Here is a 21,803-nt window from a genome sequence, read left to right as displayed (position 1 = left end):
CTGAGGAGCGCCCGCTGCCATTCTGCCCTGACGCCACAAGGGAGGCGGGGCCTGGAAGTCTGAATGGCAGCCAAACGACCCAATCAGGTCTAAAGAGCTGTCTTTCTGTCGCAGATTAAAGTTAGGGGACCAATCAGAGTGGAGCTGAGGAGTTCAGCCAGGTTTACAGAGAGGAGCAGGTGCAGGTGTGTGGGTGATTTACCTTTACAAACTTACCAATAGATCAATATTATTATTATTATTATTATTATTATTATTATTATTCCCAATATAGCCCATTCCCTTTATTCCTATTCCATTCATTCCCTTTCAGAGCCCCACCTACTCCCTTTAAAACCCCATCCATTACTTATATAACCCCACCCATTCCCACATAAACACACTAGCTTTATAACCCCACCCATTCCCCATTTAGCCAAACCCATTCTCCATACGTCCCCACCCATTTCTCATATAACACCACTTATTCCCCATAACCACACTTTTTTACCACACCCATCCCCTTACAACTCCACCCATTACCTTTATAACCAAACCTTTTCACTAATTCCAATACAACCTTACCTATTCCTCTAGAACCCAACCCATCAGCCCCTACAATCCAACCCATTCACCATGCAACCCCACCCATTCCTTTTATTACCCCACCCATTCCTATTTAACTACACACATATATAACCCCATCCAGTCCTCATTTAACCAAACCTGTGCTCCATATAACTCAACCTACTGCCTCACCCTTTCTTCATGAAACCTCACTCATTCTCCACATAACCCACTCCTTTCCCATATAACCCCACCTTGTTTCTGTATATACCCATTCCATTTATAACTGCAGGCAATATAATATATAACCCCACTCACTCTTAATACAACCTCCCCACCTTTTAACCACACCGATTCCAATAGAACCTCATAATCCACCTGCACCCACAAAACCCCAGCCATTCCCCATCTAACCCCTCTTTTTTCATACACCACACCACATTTTCTACATTGCCCTAGCAATTCCTATGTAACCCCACCCATTCCTCATACACGTATCTATTCTCATGTCTCCCCACTTATTTCTCATTTAATCCCATCCATTACCCACTAACCCCCACCCCCCATTAACCTCACACTCCATTTACTCCATTACCCAGGCTAATTCCTATATAACCCCACCCACCCCCATGTAACCCCAAGGGGACACTAACACTGATCATCAGCATAAGCCCAATTCGTCTAAACGCAGACAGATGGTCAGTAGGTCACTGCATGGCAACTGGGGTGTGACAATCCACTTCTAATGGCAATATGAGCTTTTACCACCCGAGGATCAAATACTGTAATCCATTCCGGCCCGGCAGAGGGGTTTAGAGCTCTGACACACAGGAAACACCTGGACACACACATCTCTTTGTTCACGATGTCATTGAATTTTACATGAACATGAACATACATGCAATTCAGCAATATAATACGTAATTATAGACGTATTATCTCTGCAGTTATTTGTGTATCTGTGACGCTGACCCAGACAGAAAGACTCCGGTTCGCACTCCAAACACCCCCAGCAACCTGTAATGCCCCCACCACCCCTCAGCTCACCCATATAACCCCCCTGCTGGGCACAAACATGTTCAGATCAATATATCCCAATGTCAAAGCAAGGCAGGGCAGCTGTGAAGGTTATTGGACGCGTGATGTGAGGACACTGTGCTTTAAAGCTGCATTACATGTGAATATGATGTTCGTCTGGCCTTCATGACTGATCATAAAACCATTAAAAACCACTGAAATCCATTAAAAATACAGATTTAATAAAAACATCTTTAATAAAGATGCTTTAATACAGTGTATTGTTGAACGTGACTATTTGCTGTGTGGTAAGTAAGTAAGTAGGTAATCTTTACTTTGCTTATGATGAGTTGGGAGGAGACTGAAAGAGAGGGGGCGGGGTCTCAGAGGAGTTTAGGCTGGAGTACAGGTGGCTTCTTCTGTGTTGTAGGAAGCCAGCCCCCCCTCGGATAAGTGGAGCCAGGAATGATAGATGACAGGACATGTGAAGAAGCAGAGATAGTGTTTATAGGACCTTAGATTAGGGAGGAGGGGCTTCAGGCATTTCAGGGTTTCTCCTAAAAAATTGAGTAATTGAGTAACATTTTTAAAAATAATAACAATATTTATATGAATAAAAATAAAAAAAATATTTACACACCAAAGACTAATAATTATCATCAACAAAGTTAAAAAATATTTAAAAGCAACAAAATTAAAAATAGGTCTTTAGCTTTAACTCATTGCAGTACAACCTCACCTGTTCCCATATAACCAAACCCATTACCCCATACAACCCAGTTCATTCCCAATATATCCCATTTCCCATTTAACCAAACCAGTTCCTCATACAACCCCACCTGTTCCCCATATAACACCATTTGTCCCCATAACTCCACCCATTGCCTTTTTAACCAGACCTTCTGGTCCTGTCCTGTAGCTTTATTCATGTCCTATAAGTTTCATTTCCTGTCCTGTAACTTTTGTCTGGTCTAGTCCCGTCCTTATGCATGCTCCTGTCCTGTCCTGACTTGACCTGACCTGACCTGATCTGTCACGTCCTGTGCCTTGTTTCCTGTCGTCCCATGTCCTATAGCTTTTTCTGTTTTTCCTGTTGTCATGCATTTCATGTAGGCCTTTTCCATCACCAAACAAATCTGTGATACCTGTTTGTCCTGTCTTTTGTCCTGTTTTTTTTCTTATATATACTGCCCTGCCATGCCCTGTTCTGTCCTATCCTATCCCCTTACTTAATGGCTAACCTAACCTATGGTGTTTCATCATCTTGTCCTAAACTTTAATATTTTCTAATATGTCCTGTCCTGTCCTGTAACTTTGATCCCTGTCTGTCCTGCCCTAGGCCCTTTCCTGTCCTGTAACTTTGATCCCTGTTTGTCCTGCCCTAGGCCTTTTCCTGTCCTGTAACTTTGATCCCTGTTTGTCCTGCCCTAGGCCCTTTCCTGTCCTGTAACTTTGATCCCTGTTTGTCCTGCCCTAGGCCTTTTCCTGTCCTGTAACTTTGATCCCTGTTTGTCCTGCCCTAGACCTTTTCCTGTCCTGAACTCTCCTGACTTGTTTTCCTGTTTGCTCTGTCATGTATCCTTCTTCATTTCTTTACTGTCCCTTAACCTTTTAAATTATTTACTGTCCTGTAGCATTTTTCCATTTCCTTCTGTCCTGCCCTGTTATTTTTTTCAGTTTACTGTCCTGTAACTATTCTGAATTACCGTCATGTCCTGCCCTGCAGCTCTCCTTTGACTTTTCTTTTTAATGTCTTGTCCTGCCTGGTAACCTTTTTCATTTATTTACTGTCCTGCTCTTTTAGCTTCAGTTCCTTATTGTCCTATAGCTATTTCTAATTTCCTTCATGTCCTGCCATGCAACTGTCATGTCTTGCCATGTCCTTTAACCTTTTAATTTCTATACTATCATGTCCTCTAACCTTTTAAATTATTCACTGTGCTGTCCTGCAACCTTTTTAAACTTGTTACTGCCCTATCCTGAAGCCTTTTTAATTTCTTTACTATCCTGTCTTGTAATCTTTTTGAACTTCCTCACTATCCAGCCCTGTTAACTTGTTTTAGCTCTTTACTTTCATGTCGTATAACCTTTCTTTATTGTCCTGTCCTGCCATCGTTTTCCATTTCTTTGATGTCCTGCCCTGTTGAATTGTTTTGAATTGTTTCTTTATTGTCCTGTAACTATCCATGTCCTGTCCTGCAACTCTCCTTTGACTTCTTTTCCTGTCTTGTCCTGTCATGTAACCTTTTAATTTCTTTACTGTCCTGTCCTGTAACCTTTTTAAACTCATTACTGTCCTGTAACCTTTTTAAACTCATTACTGTCCTGTCATTTAACCATTTTAAACTCATTACTCGCCTGTCCTGTAACCTTTTTAAACTCATTACTGTCCTGTAACCTTTTTAAACTCATTACTGTCCTGTAACCTTTTTAAACTCCTTACTGTGCTGTCCTGTAATCTTTTTAAACTCCTTACTGTGCTGTCTTGTAACCTTTTTAAACTCATTACTCACCTGTCATGTAACCTTTTTAAACTCCTTACTGTGCTGTCTTGTAACCTTTTTAAACTCCTTACTGTGCTGTCTTGTAACCTTTTTAAACTCCTTACTGTGCTGTCTTGTAACCTTTTTAAACTCATTACTCACCTGTCCTGTAACCTTTTTCACTTGTTTACATTCTTTACTGTCCTGTCCTGCAACCCTTTTCATTTCTTTAATGTCCTGCAACATAGTTTTTTTGTCTCTATTGACCTTCCCTGCAACCTTTTTCATTTCTATACTTTTACAGATCCTTATTATCCTGCCCTGTTTTTCTTGCTCATCGTCTTCCTGTGAAACACACAGTAAAAAAACTGCATGTGTATGGAATGAAGGTTTAGACTCCACACTTTCCACAGAATTACTCAAATTGTTTCAATAGAAAACAATTCATAATAATTTGAACTCATCAGCTGTAACTTCTCCGCCTCCAGTACAGCAATTGACAGAAACATCAGACTCCAATACACAAATACTCGGGTATTTAATAAACCCGGGTATTTAATAAACACCTGAATCTGTCCAGCCCTGTCCATGTCTATCACACAATGACATCACTGCTCCTCTGAATTAGGCTGGTGCCAGTATTAGGAGGGCATGGAGAGGGCACTGACCGGTATGGTCTCAGACCTTGCATGGGAATCATATAGGAGTTCAGCATGTTGTTGGGGAACATAAGTGGGTGGAGCATTGTGGGTAAGGTCATGGTCCGATGAAAGGCAGGGTTTGGTGTCTGGGGGAAGCAGGGGGGCAGAGCTTGCTGCTGCTGGCTCTCCAGTCTTGCTGGAGGATGACCACTCTGGCCCTGGGGGGCGCTTTTGATGGGGCAGAGTGAAGATGAAGAGCCGCAGGAGGTTCCGGTGCTGGCCGTCATGGGCAGGGTCTCCGGGGCCTCCGAGGGTGAGTGCAGGGTATCCTGGGCTGGCGACTGGCTGGAGCGTGTTGGGGGGAGGGGCTTCTGGCTCAAGCAGACAGCCACCACTGAACCCAACAGGACGAAGACCACAAACACACATATCACAATCAGGAAGGGTGCGTAGACTGGTAAATCTGCAAACAGAGAGAGGGAGAGAGAGAGAGAGAGAGAGTAGTCTTATATAGTATATAGCACAGTAGTATTATATAGTATATAGCACAGTAGTCTTATATAGTATATAGCAGAGTGGTCTCATATAGTATATAGCACAGTAGTATTATATAGTCTATAGCACAGTAGTATTATATAGTATATAGCACAGTAGTATTATATAGTCTATAGCACAGTAGTGTTATATAGCATATAGCACAGTAGTAGTATATAGCACAGTAGTATTATATACAGTAGTATATAGCACAGTAGTATTATATAGTGTATAGCACAGTGGTATAATATAGTGTATTGTATAGTAGTATAATACAGTATATAGTACAGTGGTATAATATAGTATGTACTAGAGTAATATAGTATATAGCACAATAGTACAATATATTGTATAGAAATAGAATATAGTATAGTAATATAATGTAGTATATAGTGTAGTAGTATAATATAGTATTGCAGCATAATGTGGTATGTGGTAATGTAGTATAATAGAATATAGTAGTATATTCTAGTAGTATAGTAGTATATTATAATAGTATAATATAGTATATAGCACAGTAGTATTATATAGTATATAGTATACTAGTGTAATATAGTAAATAATACAGTAACATGATATAGTATATAGTACAGAAGTTTAAAATCATAATATAGTAGATAGTACATTAGTATAATGTAGTATATAGTATAATATATAGTATGGCAGTATAAAATAGTATATAGTACAATAAAATAATAAAGTATATAGTATAGTAGTGTAATATAGTACATAGTACAGTAGTATAATATAATATATAGTATAATATAATATATGGTATGGCAGAATAATATAGTATATAGTACAATAGAATAATGTAGTATATAGTATAGTAGTGTAATATAGTACATAGTATGGCATAATAAATTGTTTTATGTAGTAGTTCAAAATAGTATATAGAACAATAGAATAAAATAGTATATAGTACAGTAGCACAATATAGCATATAGCACAATAGTATAAAATAGTATATAGTATAGCAGTATTGAAGCTAAAGCTTTAAGCAGTGTTTTTAGTCTAGAACTACTTTCAATACAAAAAGGTATTACAGGGCAGCCAATCACAACAGTGCTCATTTACAAAGATCAGTCCTAAAGGCACAGTAAACCAGCCTCTCTCATTTCCAAAGGGATAAAGACAGTTTGGTACTGAGGTTTTTGGTAAATAAACCTAAACAAAGCGTAGAAGTGGAGCTCAGTTGAACGCTATAGGATCTTGCCTCTTTAGAGAAGAGGAGCAATGAAATGCTTAGGAGCAATGAAATGGTCCAGTTCACTAAGAGTTAAATGAGAAATACATGGTTTTGCCTTTACCGGATGAAGCTCCTCTGAGGATCCGAGCAGTACTCAGGTCTGAATGACCTCTTTATTGTTGTAATTTAATTTGTGCAAAAACAAACTGAGCTGTGTGTAAATGATCAGCGTGCTGCACCGTGTTCAGCTTAAACTCAAAACCCGTGTCCAGTCAACAACACGGCCAGGTCCTCCTGGAGGTGGGGATGTTTGAGGAATGGTAGCAGAGACACATTTTTCTCTGTTAATTAGAGTTGGATTGCTCTCGGGGAATTCCTCCTTAGGGGAAGTGCACTGTTACCAACTTAGTCAGGAAGCAGTTTGAGGCCTAATGAATTTAAATCAGCTTATTGAACTCTAGACCTGGGCTGCAGTCAGGTCCCAGCAACAGTACATATACTTATAAATAACCAAAATGGAGGAAGTAGAGAAGATGCACATATGTGCAGGTACAGCTGTGTTTATCCCCATTACAGGTTTAAGGTTTGACACTGAAACACTTAACGGCCTACAAAAACTAAAATCTCACTAAAATGAACAGTTTATTTTATTCACAGGAATGACCTATTATGATGCAGAGTTAGAGTTTATAAAATAGATAACCAGAATGATATAAACACTAAATAAAACAAAGGAGATTTAATTTGAATTAACTTAAATTACATGAAACAAACATTTTTATGAAGTTAATATCCCAAATTAAGATGTTATCAAATTAAAATACAGAGTATGGGTTTTATTGAACTAATATTCATCTATTAACATATCACATAATAAACTAAATAAATTAATAAAATTAATATCCAGAATGAAGTTCTAATATTATAACTAATATTAGCTCTAATAACATTAATATCCAGTATGAAGCTCTAATAACATTAATATCCAGTATGAAGCTCCAATAACATTAATATCCAGTATGAAGTTCTAATAACATTAATATCCAGTATGAAGTTCTAATATCATTAATATCCAGTATGAAGTTCTCATAACATTAATATCCAGAATTAAGTTCAAATAACATTAATATCCAGTATGAAGCTCTAAAAACATTAATATCCAATATGAAGCTCTAATAGAATTAATATCCAGTATGAAGCTCTAAAAACATTATTATCCAGAATGAAGTTCTAATAACATTAATATCCAGTATGAAGCTCTAATAGCATTAATATCCAGTATGAAGCTCTAATAGCATTAATATCCAGTATGAAGCTCTAATAACATTAATTTGCGGTATAATTCTCTAATATCATTATTATCTAATTAAGATTTTATCAAATTAAAATGCAGAATATGGGTTTTATTAAATGAATATTCATTTATTAACATTACTTAATAACCTAAATAAATGAATAACATTAATATCCAGTATGAAGCTCTAATGACATTAATATCCAGTATGAAGCTCTAATAACATTAATATCCAGTATGAAGTTCTAATAACATTAATATCCAGTATGAAGTTCTCATAACATTAATATCCAGTATGAAGCTCTAATAACATTAATATCCAGTATGAAGTTCTAATAACATTAATATCCAGAATAAAGTTCTAATAACATTAATATCCAGTATAAAGCTCTAATAAAATTAATATCAAATATGAAGTTCTAATATCACTAATATCCAGTATGAAGTTCTATTAACATTCATTTCCAGTATGATGTTCTAATAGCATTAATATCCAATATGAAACTCTAATAACATTAATATCCAGTATGAAGTTCTAAAAACATCAATATCCAGAATGAAGTTCTAATAACATTAATATCCAGTATGAAGCTCTAATAACATTAATTTGCGGTATAATTCTCTAATATCATTAATATCTAATTAAGATTTTATCAAATTAAAATACAGAATAGGGGTTTTATTAAATGAATATTCATTTATTAACATTACTTAATAACCTAAATAAATGAATAACATTAATATCCAGTATGAAGCTCTAATGACATTAATATCCAGTATGAAGCTCTAATAACATTAATATCCAGTATGAAGTTCTAATAACATTAATATCCAGTATGAAGTTCTCATAACATTAATATCCAGTATGAAGCTCTAATAACATTAATATCCAGAATGAAGTTCTAATAACATTAATATCCAGTATGAAGCTCCAATAACATTAATATCCAGTATGAAGCTCTAATAACATTAATATCCAGTATGAAGTTCTCATAACATTAATATCCAGTATGAAGTTCTAATAACATTAATATCCAGTATGAAGTTCTCATAACATTAATATCCAGTATGAAGCTCTCATAACATTAATATCCAGTATGAAGCTCTAATAACATTAATATCCAGTATGAAGCTCTAGTAGCATTAATATCCAGTATGAAGCTCTAATAACATTAATATCCAGTATGAAGTTCTCATAACATTAATATCCAGTATGAAGCTCTAATAACATTAATATCCAGAATGAAATTCTAATAACATTAATATCCAGTATGAAGCTCCAATAACATTAATATCCAGTATGAAGTTCTAATATCATTAATATTCAGTATGAAACTCTAATAACATTAATATCCAGTATGAAGCTCTAATAACATTAATATCTTGAATCACCTGCTGTATGTTCACTGCTGTGCGTCTCCTGTCCTCTGCTGTGGTCAGTGCAGGCTCCCTGGTCCAGTCTGGCTCGCATGTCTCCACAGCAGTAGCGCAGACCACAGTGACCACAGCACAGCACCGCGTCCCTCTTATCCATTTGTTCTGGACAGTGGAATCCATCCCTCCACTGCGCCCTGGAGTCCATCCAGCTGTGGCAGTATTCTCCACTGACACTGACCAGTACAGTCACTGCCACGGACACGAGATGACCCACCGCACTCACACCTCTCATCCTGATTGTGATAAATATATGAATTAACAGGCCACATGTACAACTGAGTGCAGAGGTTTGGTCACCCCTGTTCACGTGTCTAATTGTTGATGTTTCAAAAGTGTTTTAATGTAGTGATATCACATTTTAAGTGACTTACTTTACTGTGACATCACACTTAAGATCACTCATATTTTAAGTAACTTACTTTAGTGTGACATCACATTTAAGATCACTCACATTTTAAGTGACTTAATTTAGTGTGACATCACATTTAAGATCACTCACATTTTAAGTGACTTACTTTAGTGTGACATCACATTTAAGATCACTCACATTTTAAGTGACTTACTTTACTGTGACATCACACTTAAGATCACTCATATTTTAAGTGACTTACTTTAGTGTGACATCACATTTAAGATCACTCACATTTTAAGTGACTTAATTTAGTGTGACATCACATTTAAGATCACTCACATTTTAAGTGACTTACTTTAGTGTGACATCACATTTAAGATCACTCACATTTTAAGTGACTTAATTTAGTGTGACATCACATTTAAGATCACTCACATTTTAAGTGACTTACTTTAGTGTGACATCACATTTAAGATCACTCACATTTTAAGTGACAATTTAGTGACATCACATTTGAGATCATTCACATTTTAAGTGACTTGCTTTAGTGACATCACACTTAAGATCACTTACATTTTAAGTGACTTACTTTAGTGTGACATCACATTTAAGATCACTCACATTTTAAGTGACTTACTTTAGTGTGATATCACATTTAAGATCATTCACATTTTAAGTGACTTACTTTAGTGTGACATCACACTTAAGGTCACTCACATTTTAAGTGACTTACTTTAGTGTGACATCACATTTAAGATCACTTACATTTTAAGTGACTTAATTTAGTGTGACCACATTTAAGATCACTCACATTTTAAGTGACTTACTTTAGTGTGACATCACACTTAAGATCACTCACATTTTAAGTGACTTACTTTAGTGTGACATCACATTTAAGATCACTCACATTTTAAGTGACTTACTTTAGTGTGATATCACATTTAAGATCATTCACATTTTAAGTGACTTACTTTAGTGTGACATCACACTTAAGGTCACTCACATTTTAAGTGACTTACTTTAGTGTGACATCACATTTAAGATCACTCACATTTTAAGTGATTTAATTTAGTGTGACATCACGTTTAAGATCACTCACATTTTAAGTGACTTACTTTAGTGTGACATCACATTTAAGATCATTCACATTTTACGTTACTTAATTTAGTGTGACATCACATTTAAGGTGACAATTTAGTGACATCAAATTTAACATCACTTAATGTGTTACATCACATTTTAAGTGGCTTAGTTAGTGTTACATCACACTAGTTACACTAATTAGTGTGACAGGTACCTTAATGAGGTACGACACTGCATGTAAAGTTGCTTAATTTAGTTTGACATATAAAGTGACAATTGTAAATGACATCATTTGTAAAGTGAGTTAATTTAGTGACATCTCACATGTAAAGTAATTTAGTATGACATATTACATGTAAAGTCACATATGTAGGGTGCGATCCCATTTAAGTAAGTAACATTGCTTTATTTAGTGTGAAATTACATATAAAGTGACTTAATTTGTTGAAGTCTAACATGTACAGTGACTTAATTTAGTGTGACATTTAAAATGATAATTATTTTGAATGTCATCATATTTTCACATGTAAAGTATTTAGTGTGACATGTTATTTAGTGACATCTTATTAAGTTGACTTAATTTTGTATATCATACATAATCATATGTAAAGTGATTTAATGTAGTGACATCTCATATGTAAAGTGATTTGGTGACTTATTTAAGGTGAGATCACGTTTGAGGTTACAATTCAGTGTGATATTGCATGTAACGTTGCTTAATTTAGTGTGAAATTACATAGAAAGTGACTTAATTTGTTGAAGTCTAACATGTAAAGTGACTTAGTTTAGTGTGACATTTAAAATGACAATTCATTTTTAATGCCATCATATGTAAAGTGAATTAATTTTGTGACACCTCACATGTAAAGTATTGTGTGACATGACATATAAAGTGACTGTATTTTGTATATCATATGTAAAGTGACTTAATTTAGTGACATATTACATGTGAAGTGACTTCTTTAAGGTGAGATCACATTTAAGTTGAAAATTTAGTTTGATATTGTATGTAACGTTGCTTAATTTAGTGTGAAATTATATATTAAGTGACTTAATTTGTTGAAATCTAACATAAAGTACCTTATTTTAATGTGACAACATTTAAAGTGACTTAATTTTGAATTACATCGTATGAAAAGTGACTTAATTTTGTGACTCCTCACATGTAAAGTAACATTATGTAGTGTGACATTGAAGGTGACATAATTTAGTGTGACATCTTACACGTAAAGTGAGTTAATTAAGTGACTTAAGTAAGTAATTTAAAGTGACTTAATTTTGCATATCATATTTAAAGTGATTTAATTTTGTGACACCTCATATGTAAAGCAACATCGTTTAGTATTACAGGACATACAATTTCATTCCATTACATGGCAAATCATTTCATGATTTAATTTAGTGTTAGTACACACAAAATCTCCTCATAGCATATTATCACAGACTGAATTATTTTAGATATTTTTACACTGAATCTTTCATCTTTGAAATGTAATCTGTTTAAGCTTCAGCTGTGAGCTTGAATTCATTTAAGGACAGTTAGTCAGTCCAGCGTTTCAAATGTTTTACTTTCTAAACATCTACACTCAGCCTGACATGGTTTTAGTTTATATTAATTTTGTTAGTTAATTGACATTTTTAAATAATTGTTTTATTAATACTTTAAGTTGGTTACAGTTTTATTGGTCACTTATTATTATAGTTGCTCTGAAGTTTAATTGTATTACTATTTATTATATTTTATGCAATGTAATGTATGAAAATGGGCCAAAAAGTATCTGTTAAAAATAAACATTTCAACATAAATTTAGCAAATAGGAAATTGGTTAATAAATGTATTTTTATTAAATACATTTTCAAATGTATTTGTTTTAGTTCTCAGTTTTAACAAAAATATTTTAATAATATAATATGTAACTTTTTTTTGTACGATTTTTTTTTACCATAAATATTAAATATATGCTTTATAATATATTTGGAATATATACATAATGTATTCATATATAATTATATACTATATACTTATATAAATAATTTTTTTAAATAAAAATGTCCATATACCACCCTCCCTCATTTTCTTATTTGCTTAGATTTTAATTGATTGTTACTTTTAAACCTCTGTTTTTATCATTACATACGTAGATACATTGTAAATGAGTCAGCCTCAATGTATTTCATTACTAATGTTACAGTGAAATAGTATTTCCCTTTTTTTTAGATTGTTAAGTTTAAAAGTGCCAGTTTATTTAGATTTTGGCTGAACATTTACGCTTCATTGCAAAATGTATTTTGCTAATTTTTTCTCAAAACTGTACTTCAAATAGTTTTTTTTAAGTTATGACTTATTATTATGAATTAAATGATTATAAATTATGTCATAAATCCTGAGTTTAACTACTTTCAGAAAGATCAAGCTGAATGTTAACTCGGTATAAGTACATCACTAATAATAATATCTAAGTAATATTTCACTATATAAGTAGTATTCCACCAAATAACATGTTTTGCAAAATCATTGGTTATGACTTATTAAAGTTTGGCCCATTAGGCTATAGATTACATTTAGAGTTTAATTTGTAGGACACTTTCGTTTTCGTTAGCATATACTAATCAGCCATAACATTAACACCACCTCCGTTGTTCATTCCATTAGTTCCACTGACCATATAGGAGCTCTGTGTAGTTCTCTAACTCCAGACTGTATCAATCAGAATACTGTTATCAGCCTCCTTTCACCCTGTTCATCAATGGTCAGTCACCCACAGGACTGACCACCACAGAATGACTGAACTGAGCTGATGCAGAGATTGGCTGTATGGTGAAGGATTCATCATAAAGAGCTGAAGACTCCGCTGGACGACAAACTCTAGCCCTGGACTTACCTAACGTATGGATTGAAGACTCTGTATCCGCAGACGTGCCGCTACTCATTGGTCGTGCTGTCGAGCCTCAATCTGCGGTCAGAGTTTCAGATGAAAGTAAAGCAGTAGAGACTGACTCTCCTCTCTGTCTGGTCAGTCAGTAATCACTGTCATGCGGCCGCTCACAGCACTGATAACACATCTAACACATGACCACAAACATCACTGCCCGCTGCACAGTCCAGCACAGCCCCGGCACTGTACTCCCAAAGGCCAGATCACAGTAACCTTATCTATTGTCCAGTGTTTTGCAACTTCACATCATAAGTGCATGCTAAACATACTGTTTCAGCCACAACATTAACACCACCTCCTTGTTTCTACACTCTACACTGTCCATCCTATCAGCTCCACTGGTCGTACAGCAGCAGTGTATATAGATCTATAACTCCAGACTGTCTCCATCTGTTTCTCTTATCAGCCTCCTCCTCTCACCCTGGGTGTTCTTCAATGCTCAGGACCCCACAGAACTGACCACCACAGAGCGGACTGTAGTAGTATTTGGGTGGAGGGTCATTCTCAGCACTGCAGTGACACTGACTGACCTGGTGGTGGTGAGTGTGTTAGTAGTGTGTGTTGCACTGCTGGTAGTGCGAGTGGAACCAGATGGAGATAGTCTGGAGTTATAGATCTACACAGTGCTGCTGTATGTGAAGTGGAGCTAGACTAGACTACTGACTAACTACAGGGAGTTCTGTAGAAGTTGGTGGGGTGATTCTTTGGTAATAGAAGTTTGTAATAGTGCTTTTAGCTGCTGGCAGGCCATGGGTGGACATACATGTCCAGAGATATAAAATATTAAGAGTAAATATCTTAAATGTAATTAATATGTCTCTTATTTCTCATTATGAGATTGTTGTAACAGTTATTACATTATTATTAAATATATTTCCAGGCATTTCAATGTCAATTTGTGACCCAATGACCTAAAACGAGACACAAATGCATAGAAATAAGCTGAACAATTGTATGATATTCTACAATTATGATATATATTGAGAAACATTAGATATGATATTAGATATGGTCACTTTGCACCACAGAAACAATGAAACTGGTTACGCACAGGAACCCTAGCTCAAACCCTCTCGTCCAGTTCTGCTGTGATAAAGTTTTTGCTAAACAAGATTTCAAACAATTCTTACAAATATTTATTTATTTGCTGTAATTGTGAGATTATGCACTTTATTAAGGAATACATTCATGTTGACACTGTCCGTCTTCCAATAAAAAAGGTCACTTGCAAATGACCTGTCACTCTTCATCTGCGATGTCTTCACCTAGCACGAAAACACAGAAAAAGTACAGCGTTTATCTGAGGCTGTTATCCAGAGTGAATTACCTGTGAATCATGTTACACAGGTAAGAGAATGTACGGGTAGGAGTCTTGTTTAAGAGCTCTTATTGGTGTATTGTGGTGAACTTGCCCAGTCAGACAATTGAGGAACACCCTAGCTTGTCACAAGAGAGGGTGGTGTGGTTATCCACCACGCTAACCGACTACAGAACAGTTAACTGCTCAGTTTTGAACACTGTACTGGGGGATATGTATGTGCATGTGTGTGTGTTCTCATCTCAGATATATCTCTTTATATAGTCTAAACAATTTATAGAGGGTTTTAATTTTCACTGGAGCCACAAAGCTAACGTAGCTATCGATAATGAAATCTGAACAGTGTAAATGTGTAAAAATGGACAACCTTCAGGTTGCTACTGTTTGTAGCCATGCTGGTTTGGGGCTGTGGTGTTTTGGAGGAGTGGTAATGGTTTGTTAGTGGCGAAGCTGTGGTGTATGGGGCGGGACTGTGGGGATGGGAGTGTGGGAGTGTGGTATGGGGCAGGGCCAGAGAATGTGAGGGGTGGAGCTTTGAATATTCTGGGGATGCAAAGTCTGCACTACTAAATCGATTACATTTGTCCACCAATAGAACAGCCAACATCTCTTTCAATCAACCATCGGACTTTACCTCTCCTCAGCACCTCCCTCCCTCTCCGATGGGCTCCAGCTCGTTCCCCAGGCAGCCCTGCCCCATGTTCTTCTTGGTTCTCCCTCTGAACCTGTTTTGGTGGCCCATGATGTCTAGCAGTAGGCGTGGCCAAACTTGACCAGGCTCCACCCCTCGCTCCATAGCATTCACGGGGTCTGTCTCTTTAGAAACGTCCCTCTGGTCTCGCAATGATAATGCCTCAGCTGATCCCTCACTACCGTTAGCCTGGACCAAAGGCCTGACGGCCTCCTCACTCAGACCAAACAGGTCATCCAGAATCTGCAGAAAGAGAGAGATATTACACAGTACCTGTCGAAAGTATTTGGACAGCTGTTTTAGGCTTTTTATATTGAATTGAACACTGTTTAGCTGTTTAGAGCATGATTGGCACTGCTCTCTCCAAGGGTGCTGGTGGAGCTAAGGAACCGGGACTTTTCTCAGAGCATGTTGGCTGCCCTGCGATGTTGCATCGCCAGCAGTTTGAAAAGAGGCGGGGTCTGGCCTTGCTTGTATCGGAGGAGACATGTGTTACATCCTTACCCTCCTAGTGTTGGGACCATTGCTAGTGCTAAGGAAGCTATGAATGGGTGGGTTCAACAAAGCAAAAGATCATAAGACCTTCAGAGCTGAAGGAACACCTGACAAAACTCCTACTCCAAAAACTCCCAACAGATTAAAAACGGGGACGAGATCAAACAAAGAACAGAAGGGAAAGAAAGAAGATATGAGAAGAGAAGAGAAGAGAGAGGAGAAGAGAAGAGACGAGAAGAGGAAAGAAGAGAAGAGAAGAGAAGAGAAGAGGAAAGAAGAGAAGAGAACAGAAGAGAAGAGAAGAGAAGAGGAGAGGAGAGGAGAAGAGAAGAGAAGAGAAGAGAAGAGAAGAGAAGAGAAGAGAAGAGCAGAGAAGAGGAGAGGAGAAGAGAAGAGAAGAGAAGAGAAGAGAAGAGGGCAGAGGAGAGGAGAGGAGAGGAGAGGAGAGAGGAGAAAAGAGAAGAGAAGAGAAGAGAAGAGAAGAGAAGAGAAGAGAAGAGAAGAGAAGAGAAGAGAAGAGCAGAGAAGAGGAGAGGAGAAGAGAAGAGAAGAGAAGAGAAGAGGGCAGAGGAGAGGAGAGGAGAGGAGAGGAGAGAGGAGAAAAGAGAAGAGAAGGGGGGAGAGGAGAGGAGAGGAGAGGAGAGGAGAGAGGAGAAAAGAGAAGAGAAGGGGGGAGAGGAGAGGAGAAGAGAAGAGAAGAGAAGAGAGAAGAGAAGAGGGGAGAGGAGAGGAGAGGAGAGGAGAGGAGAGGAGAAGAGAAGAGAAGAGAAGAGAAGAGAAGAGAAGAGAGGAGAAGAGAGGAGAAGAGAGAAGAGAAGAGAAGAGAGGAGAGGAGAGGAGAGGAGAGGAGAAGAGAGAAGAGAAGAGAAGAGAAGAGAAGAGAAGAGGGGAGAGGAGAGGAGATGAGAGGAGAAGAGAAGAGAAGAGAAGAGGGGAGAGGAGAGGAGAGGAGAGAAGAGGGGAGAGGAGAAGAGAGAAGAGAAGAGAAGAGAAGAGGGGAGAGGAGAGGAGAAGAGAAGAGAAGAGAAGAGAAGAGAAGAGAAGAGAAGAGAAGAGGAGAGGAGAGGAGAGGAGAAGAGAAGAGAAGAGAAGAGAGAAGAGAAGAGAAGAGGGCAGAGGAGAGGAGAGGAGAGGAGAGGAGAGAGGAGAAAAGAGAAGAGAAGGGGGGAGAGGAGAGGAGAAGAGAAGAGAAGAGAAGAGAAGAGAGAAGAGAAGAGGGGAGAGGAGAGGAGAGGAGAGGAGAGGAGAGGAGAAGAGAAGAGAAGAGAAGAGAAGAGAAGAGAAGAGAAGAGAGGAGAGGAGAAGAGAAGAGAGGAGAAGAGAGGAGAAGAGAGAAGAGAAGAGAAGAGAAGAGAAGAGAGGAGAGGAGAGGAGAGGAGAGGAGAGGAGAAAAGAGAAGAGAAGAGAAGAGAAGAGAAGAGGGGAGAGGAGAGGAGATGAGAGGAGAAGAGAAGAGAAGAGAAGAGGGGAGAGGAGAGGAGAGGAGAGAAGAGGGGAGAGGAGAAGAGAGAAGAGAAGAGAAGAGAAGAGGGGAGAGGAGAAGAGAAGAGAAGAGAAGAGAAGAGAAGAGAAGAGAAGAGAAGAGAAGAGAAGAGAAGAGAAGAGAAGAGGGGAGAGGAGAGGAGAAGAGAAGAGAAGAGAGGAGAGAAGAGAAGAGAAGAGAAAAGAAGAGGAGAGGAGAAGAGAAGAGAAGAGAAGAGAAGAGAAGAGAAGAGAAGAGAGGAGAGGAGAAGAGAGAAGAGAAGAGAAGAGAAGAGAAGAGAAGAGGGGAGAGGAGAGGAGATGAGAGGAGAAGAGAAGAGAAGAGAAGAGGGGAGAGGAGAGGAGAGGAGAGAAGAGGGGAGAGGAGAAGAGAGAAGAGAAGAGAAGAGAAGAGGGGAGAGGAGAGGAGAAGAGAAGAGAAGAGATGAGAAGAGAAGAGAGGGGAGAGGCATTGCTCTTTAAAATGAACTTTCCTGAATGCTTAGAGAAGAAATAGAGAAGACCCCCCCCCCCCCCCCCACCACCACCACTTGTAGTGGTCAGGGTGGTCCTTGGTACTTACTGTGGAGTCCAGTGGTTTGGAGGAGACCAGGGCAGAGGAGGAGAGACAGAGGAAAAGGACAAGAAGACAAGAAGGAAGAGATCTTGGAGATGGAGCAGAGAAGGATAAACCAGCCATCAGTGGCTTCATGGAGGAGAGAAATAAACAGAAGGAGTTGTCAGATGTTCCTCTGGTCAGGTGTGGCTGTCTGGTTGAGTGATGCATCTACAGCACCTCCTTCTCCAGCGAGCTCCTAAAACTTTCCTGAAGTGAAGAATTACCAGAATACACTGAACTGCTCACTGCCATCCAAACTGCGCTACAGATTGCGGAATGAATTCCAGCCTGAGTTTTATACTCAGCGTGTGACGTCAGCAGTGTGGGGTTGTGAAGAGGACCAACCCGTTTTCTTTCAGTGCCCACAAATCACCACCCTCTCCCACGGCCAGATCTGTGTTCAACCTTTGGACGTCACAGTTTTTACCACTTTTAAGAGAATATTGCAACTTTATATGAATAATCACAAGTCATTTCTTTTCTTTTATTTTATTTAGTATCCACTATGAATCATTTAGCATCTACACTTAATTATTCAGCATTTACTATGAGTAATTCCATATCTACAATGAATTATTCAGCATCCGCTATAATTTTTCCAGTATTATACATTTGCAAATATCTTCTATAACTTCTAAGTATTTAGTATCTACTATGCAGTATTCAATAACTACTATGAAATAGTCAGTATATATTATGAAGTATTTAGTATCTACTATGAATTAGTTCATATAAATTATAAAGTATTTAGTATCTACTATGAATTCCTCAATAACTACTATGAATGTCAGTATATATATTATAAAGTATTTAGTATCTACTATGAATTAGTTAATATAAATTATAAAGTATTTAGTATCTACTATGAATTCCTCAATAACTACTATGAATGTCAGTACATATATTATAAAGTATTTAGTATCTAGTATGAATTACTCAATAACTACTATGAATGTCAGTACATATATTATAAAGTATTTAGTATCTACTATGAATTAGTTAATATAAATTATAAAGTATTTAGTATCTACTATGAATTAGTTAATATAAATTATAAAGTATTTAGTATCTACTATGAATTACTCAATAACTACTATGAATGTCAGTACACATATTATAAAGTATTTAGTATCTACTATGAATTATTCAATAACTACTATGAATTAGTCAGTATATATTATGAAGTATTTAGTGTCTACTATGAAGAATTCAATAACTACTATGAATTTGTCAGTATATATTATAAAGTATTTAGTATCTACAATGAGTTATTCTGTATCCACTAAGAATTACTGAGCAACTACTATGAATTAGTAAGTATATATTATAAATTACTCAGTATCTGCTATGAAGTTTTAGTTTGTACTATTAGGTTATTTATTATCCACTATGAATTGTTCAGTATCTACATGATATTAAACTGCTAAAAATAGTTTTAGTAAATTTGGAAGAAAAAAAAAGCACCTGAACTGCATTTATTCACCTCAGAAATTATCTAAATAAACCGTTATTGAATTCACAGCATTTCTTTGAGTTGAATAGTTTAGTTTAGTAGCTTGTGACCACATCCAGGTTTTTTCTACAGTGTATTCAGTAAGCTCTGTAAATGATCCTGTATCCACTATGAATTATAGTACACGATAATTTCACTAAAGTAAATTATTTACAGTACAACCCCAATTCTTTTCCCAATTAGACCCGTATTTTATTCACAACAGAACATGTTGAAAGTCAGACGTTTTACCATCTCCTGAAAAATATTGACTCGAGTTCTGGGAGAGGAACATCATCCTATTCTTGTCTGATGTTGGATTCAAGCTGCTCAACAGTTCTGGGTCTTCTTTATCAGATTTTATGTTTTTCATGATGCACCAAATGCTTTCTATTGGTGAAAGATCTGGCCTGGACTCTTCTTCTGTAAAGCCATGCTGTTGTGATGGAAGCAGTGGGTGCTTTAGCACTGTCTTGCTGAAATGTACAGGGCCTTACCTGGACGAGATGTTGTCTGGATGGGAACGTGTGTTGTTCTAAAGCCTCTGTATATAGTTTAGCGTTAATAGAGCCTCTCCAGATGTGTAGACTGCCCACGCCATAGACACTAATGCAAACCTATACCATGCATGCAAACAAGCTGGATGGATCCTCTGCTCTTGCAGGACAGAATCAAAAGGAGATGAGCTCTGGCTCAGTGAAGATGGTGGCGTTTCTGGACCGTGCTGACATGTGGCTTCTTCTTTGCATGATGCAGCTTTAACCAGCATTTGTAGATTCCACTGCCAGCTGTGTTCACAGACAGTGATTTCTGGAAGTGCAGCAATTTTCAGTAAAGGATCAGGCCTGTTTTTTTTTTATTTTTATGCAGTGCTACCTGAGCACCCAAAAATCCAGAGCATCCAAATATTGACTGTCGGCCTTGTGCCTTGTGTACAGAGATTTCTCCAGATTCTCAGAATCTTTCGAGGATGTACTGTAGATGGTGGGATATCTCTTCTATAACTCTTCACAGTTTCACAAAAAATCTTTGCTTCTCTGCTCTGCCTCTCTAAACTGCTCTTTTTACACCCAGCCATGGGAAGTAGCTGCAGATTGACCCTCCAGCTGTTTTTTAATACCACCACTTACTTTTCCAGCCTTTGGTTGCCCCTGTCTGAACGCTTTTGGAATTTGGGTGGCAAACGAACATTTTGCCGTGATCTCATATTGTGATATATTGGTATATGGTCTACATTTAAGATGATTTCAGTTTTCAGGCTTTTATCGAGCAGCATTAAAGAGAATAAACTATATGATATATCCTGTGTGTTGTGTGTTACATGTTAAATTCCTGAATTATTAAATTTCCCACTGATCACACAAAGCTCTTAGGGGCTAATAAGTTTGAGTTAACACCTTGATGATTAATAATATGCAAAGAACAGTGGCCGGAGATGAATAATCATTAATAATAGGAAATTATGAATAGGAGCTAATAATATACAGGTCATAATATAAGCAATGGTCACCCCATGGGGCAGCTGGTCTTTCAAACACCTCAGTGCTGGACTTAAGACCATTAGAATAAGCCCAAAGCCCCGACCTGGGTAATATTCAGAAGAATGTGATTGACTCTTGCTCAGCTGCTAATGACCTCGTTAGCTTTACTAATTAGGATAACAGCCATACAGTTAGCATTAACCTTTGAGGCTGAAAGAACTCTCGCCTAAGGGATGTGGGAATGGCCATAGGCTCCTACCCACTAAAGCCATTCAGGATTTGTAAATGCAGCTGAAAGGGCCCTGGAGGTAATGATGATTTCTGTAAAAACACACTGGCTCCAATTGTGGGTCTGAAAAGTGTCTGAATTAATATCTAAACACATCACAGAGGATCAGCAGCGTCAGGCAGAGCACATCGAGAGAGAGAGAGAGAGAGAGAGAGAGAGAGAGAGAGAGAGAGAAAAGAGAAGAGAAGAGAAGAGAAGAGAGAAGAGAAGAGGAGAGGAGAGGAGAGGAGAGGAGAGGAGAGGAGAGGAAAAGAGAAGAGAAGAGAAGAGAGGAGAGGAGAGGAGAGGAGAAGAGAAGAGAGGAGAAGAGAGGAGATGAGAAGAGAAGAGAGGAGAAGAGAAGAGAGGAGAAGAGAAGACGAGAAGAGAAGAGAAGAGAAGAGAGGAGAGGAGAAGAGAAGAGAGGAGAAAAGAAGAGAAAATGAGAGAGAGGAGAGGAGAGGAG

At 37.5% G+C, this 21,803-nt stretch overlaps 1 protein-coding gene across 1 annotated transcript; it reads right to left on the bottom strand.

Moving 5' to 3' along the window:
• Positions 1-4,641: 4,641 nt before the first annotated feature.
• LOC140537714 (protein shisa-2-like) lies at positions 4,642-9,373 on the bottom strand. The gene is made up of 2 exons (XM_072659911.1): positions 9,097-9,373; positions 4,642-5,150 (listed from the first exon to the last, which is right to left on the bottom strand). The coding sequence occupies exons 1-2, from the start codon at positions 9,371-9,373 to the stop codon at positions 4,642-4,644; spliced, it is 786 nt and encodes a 261-aa protein (XP_072516012.1).
• Between the last annotated feature and the right edge of the window lie 12,430 nt (positions 9,374-21,803).

This window comes from Salminus brasiliensis, chromosome 1, assembly GCF_030463535.1.
Source record: "Salminus brasiliensis chromosome 1, fSalBra1.hap2, whole genome shotgun sequence".
Lineage (NCBI taxonomy): Eukaryota > Metazoa > Chordata > Actinopteri > Characiformes > Bryconidae > Salminus > Salminus brasiliensis.
The sequence above is the reverse complement of the archived record's forward strand: the minus strand, read 5'-3'. Positions and strand labels throughout refer to the sequence as shown.

What these genes read in the sequence shown, in the direction of transcription:
- LOC140537714 (XM_072659911.1), bottom strand. Translation starts at nt 9,373, where the DNA reads ATGAGAGGTGTGAGTGCGGTGGGTCATCTCGTGTCCGTGGCAGTGACT. An exon ending in CAGCAGTGAACATACAGCAG is followed by an intron (nt 5,151 to 9,096) that starts GTGATTCAAGAT and finishes CTCTGTTTGCAG; the next exon opens with ATTTACCAGTCTACGCACCC.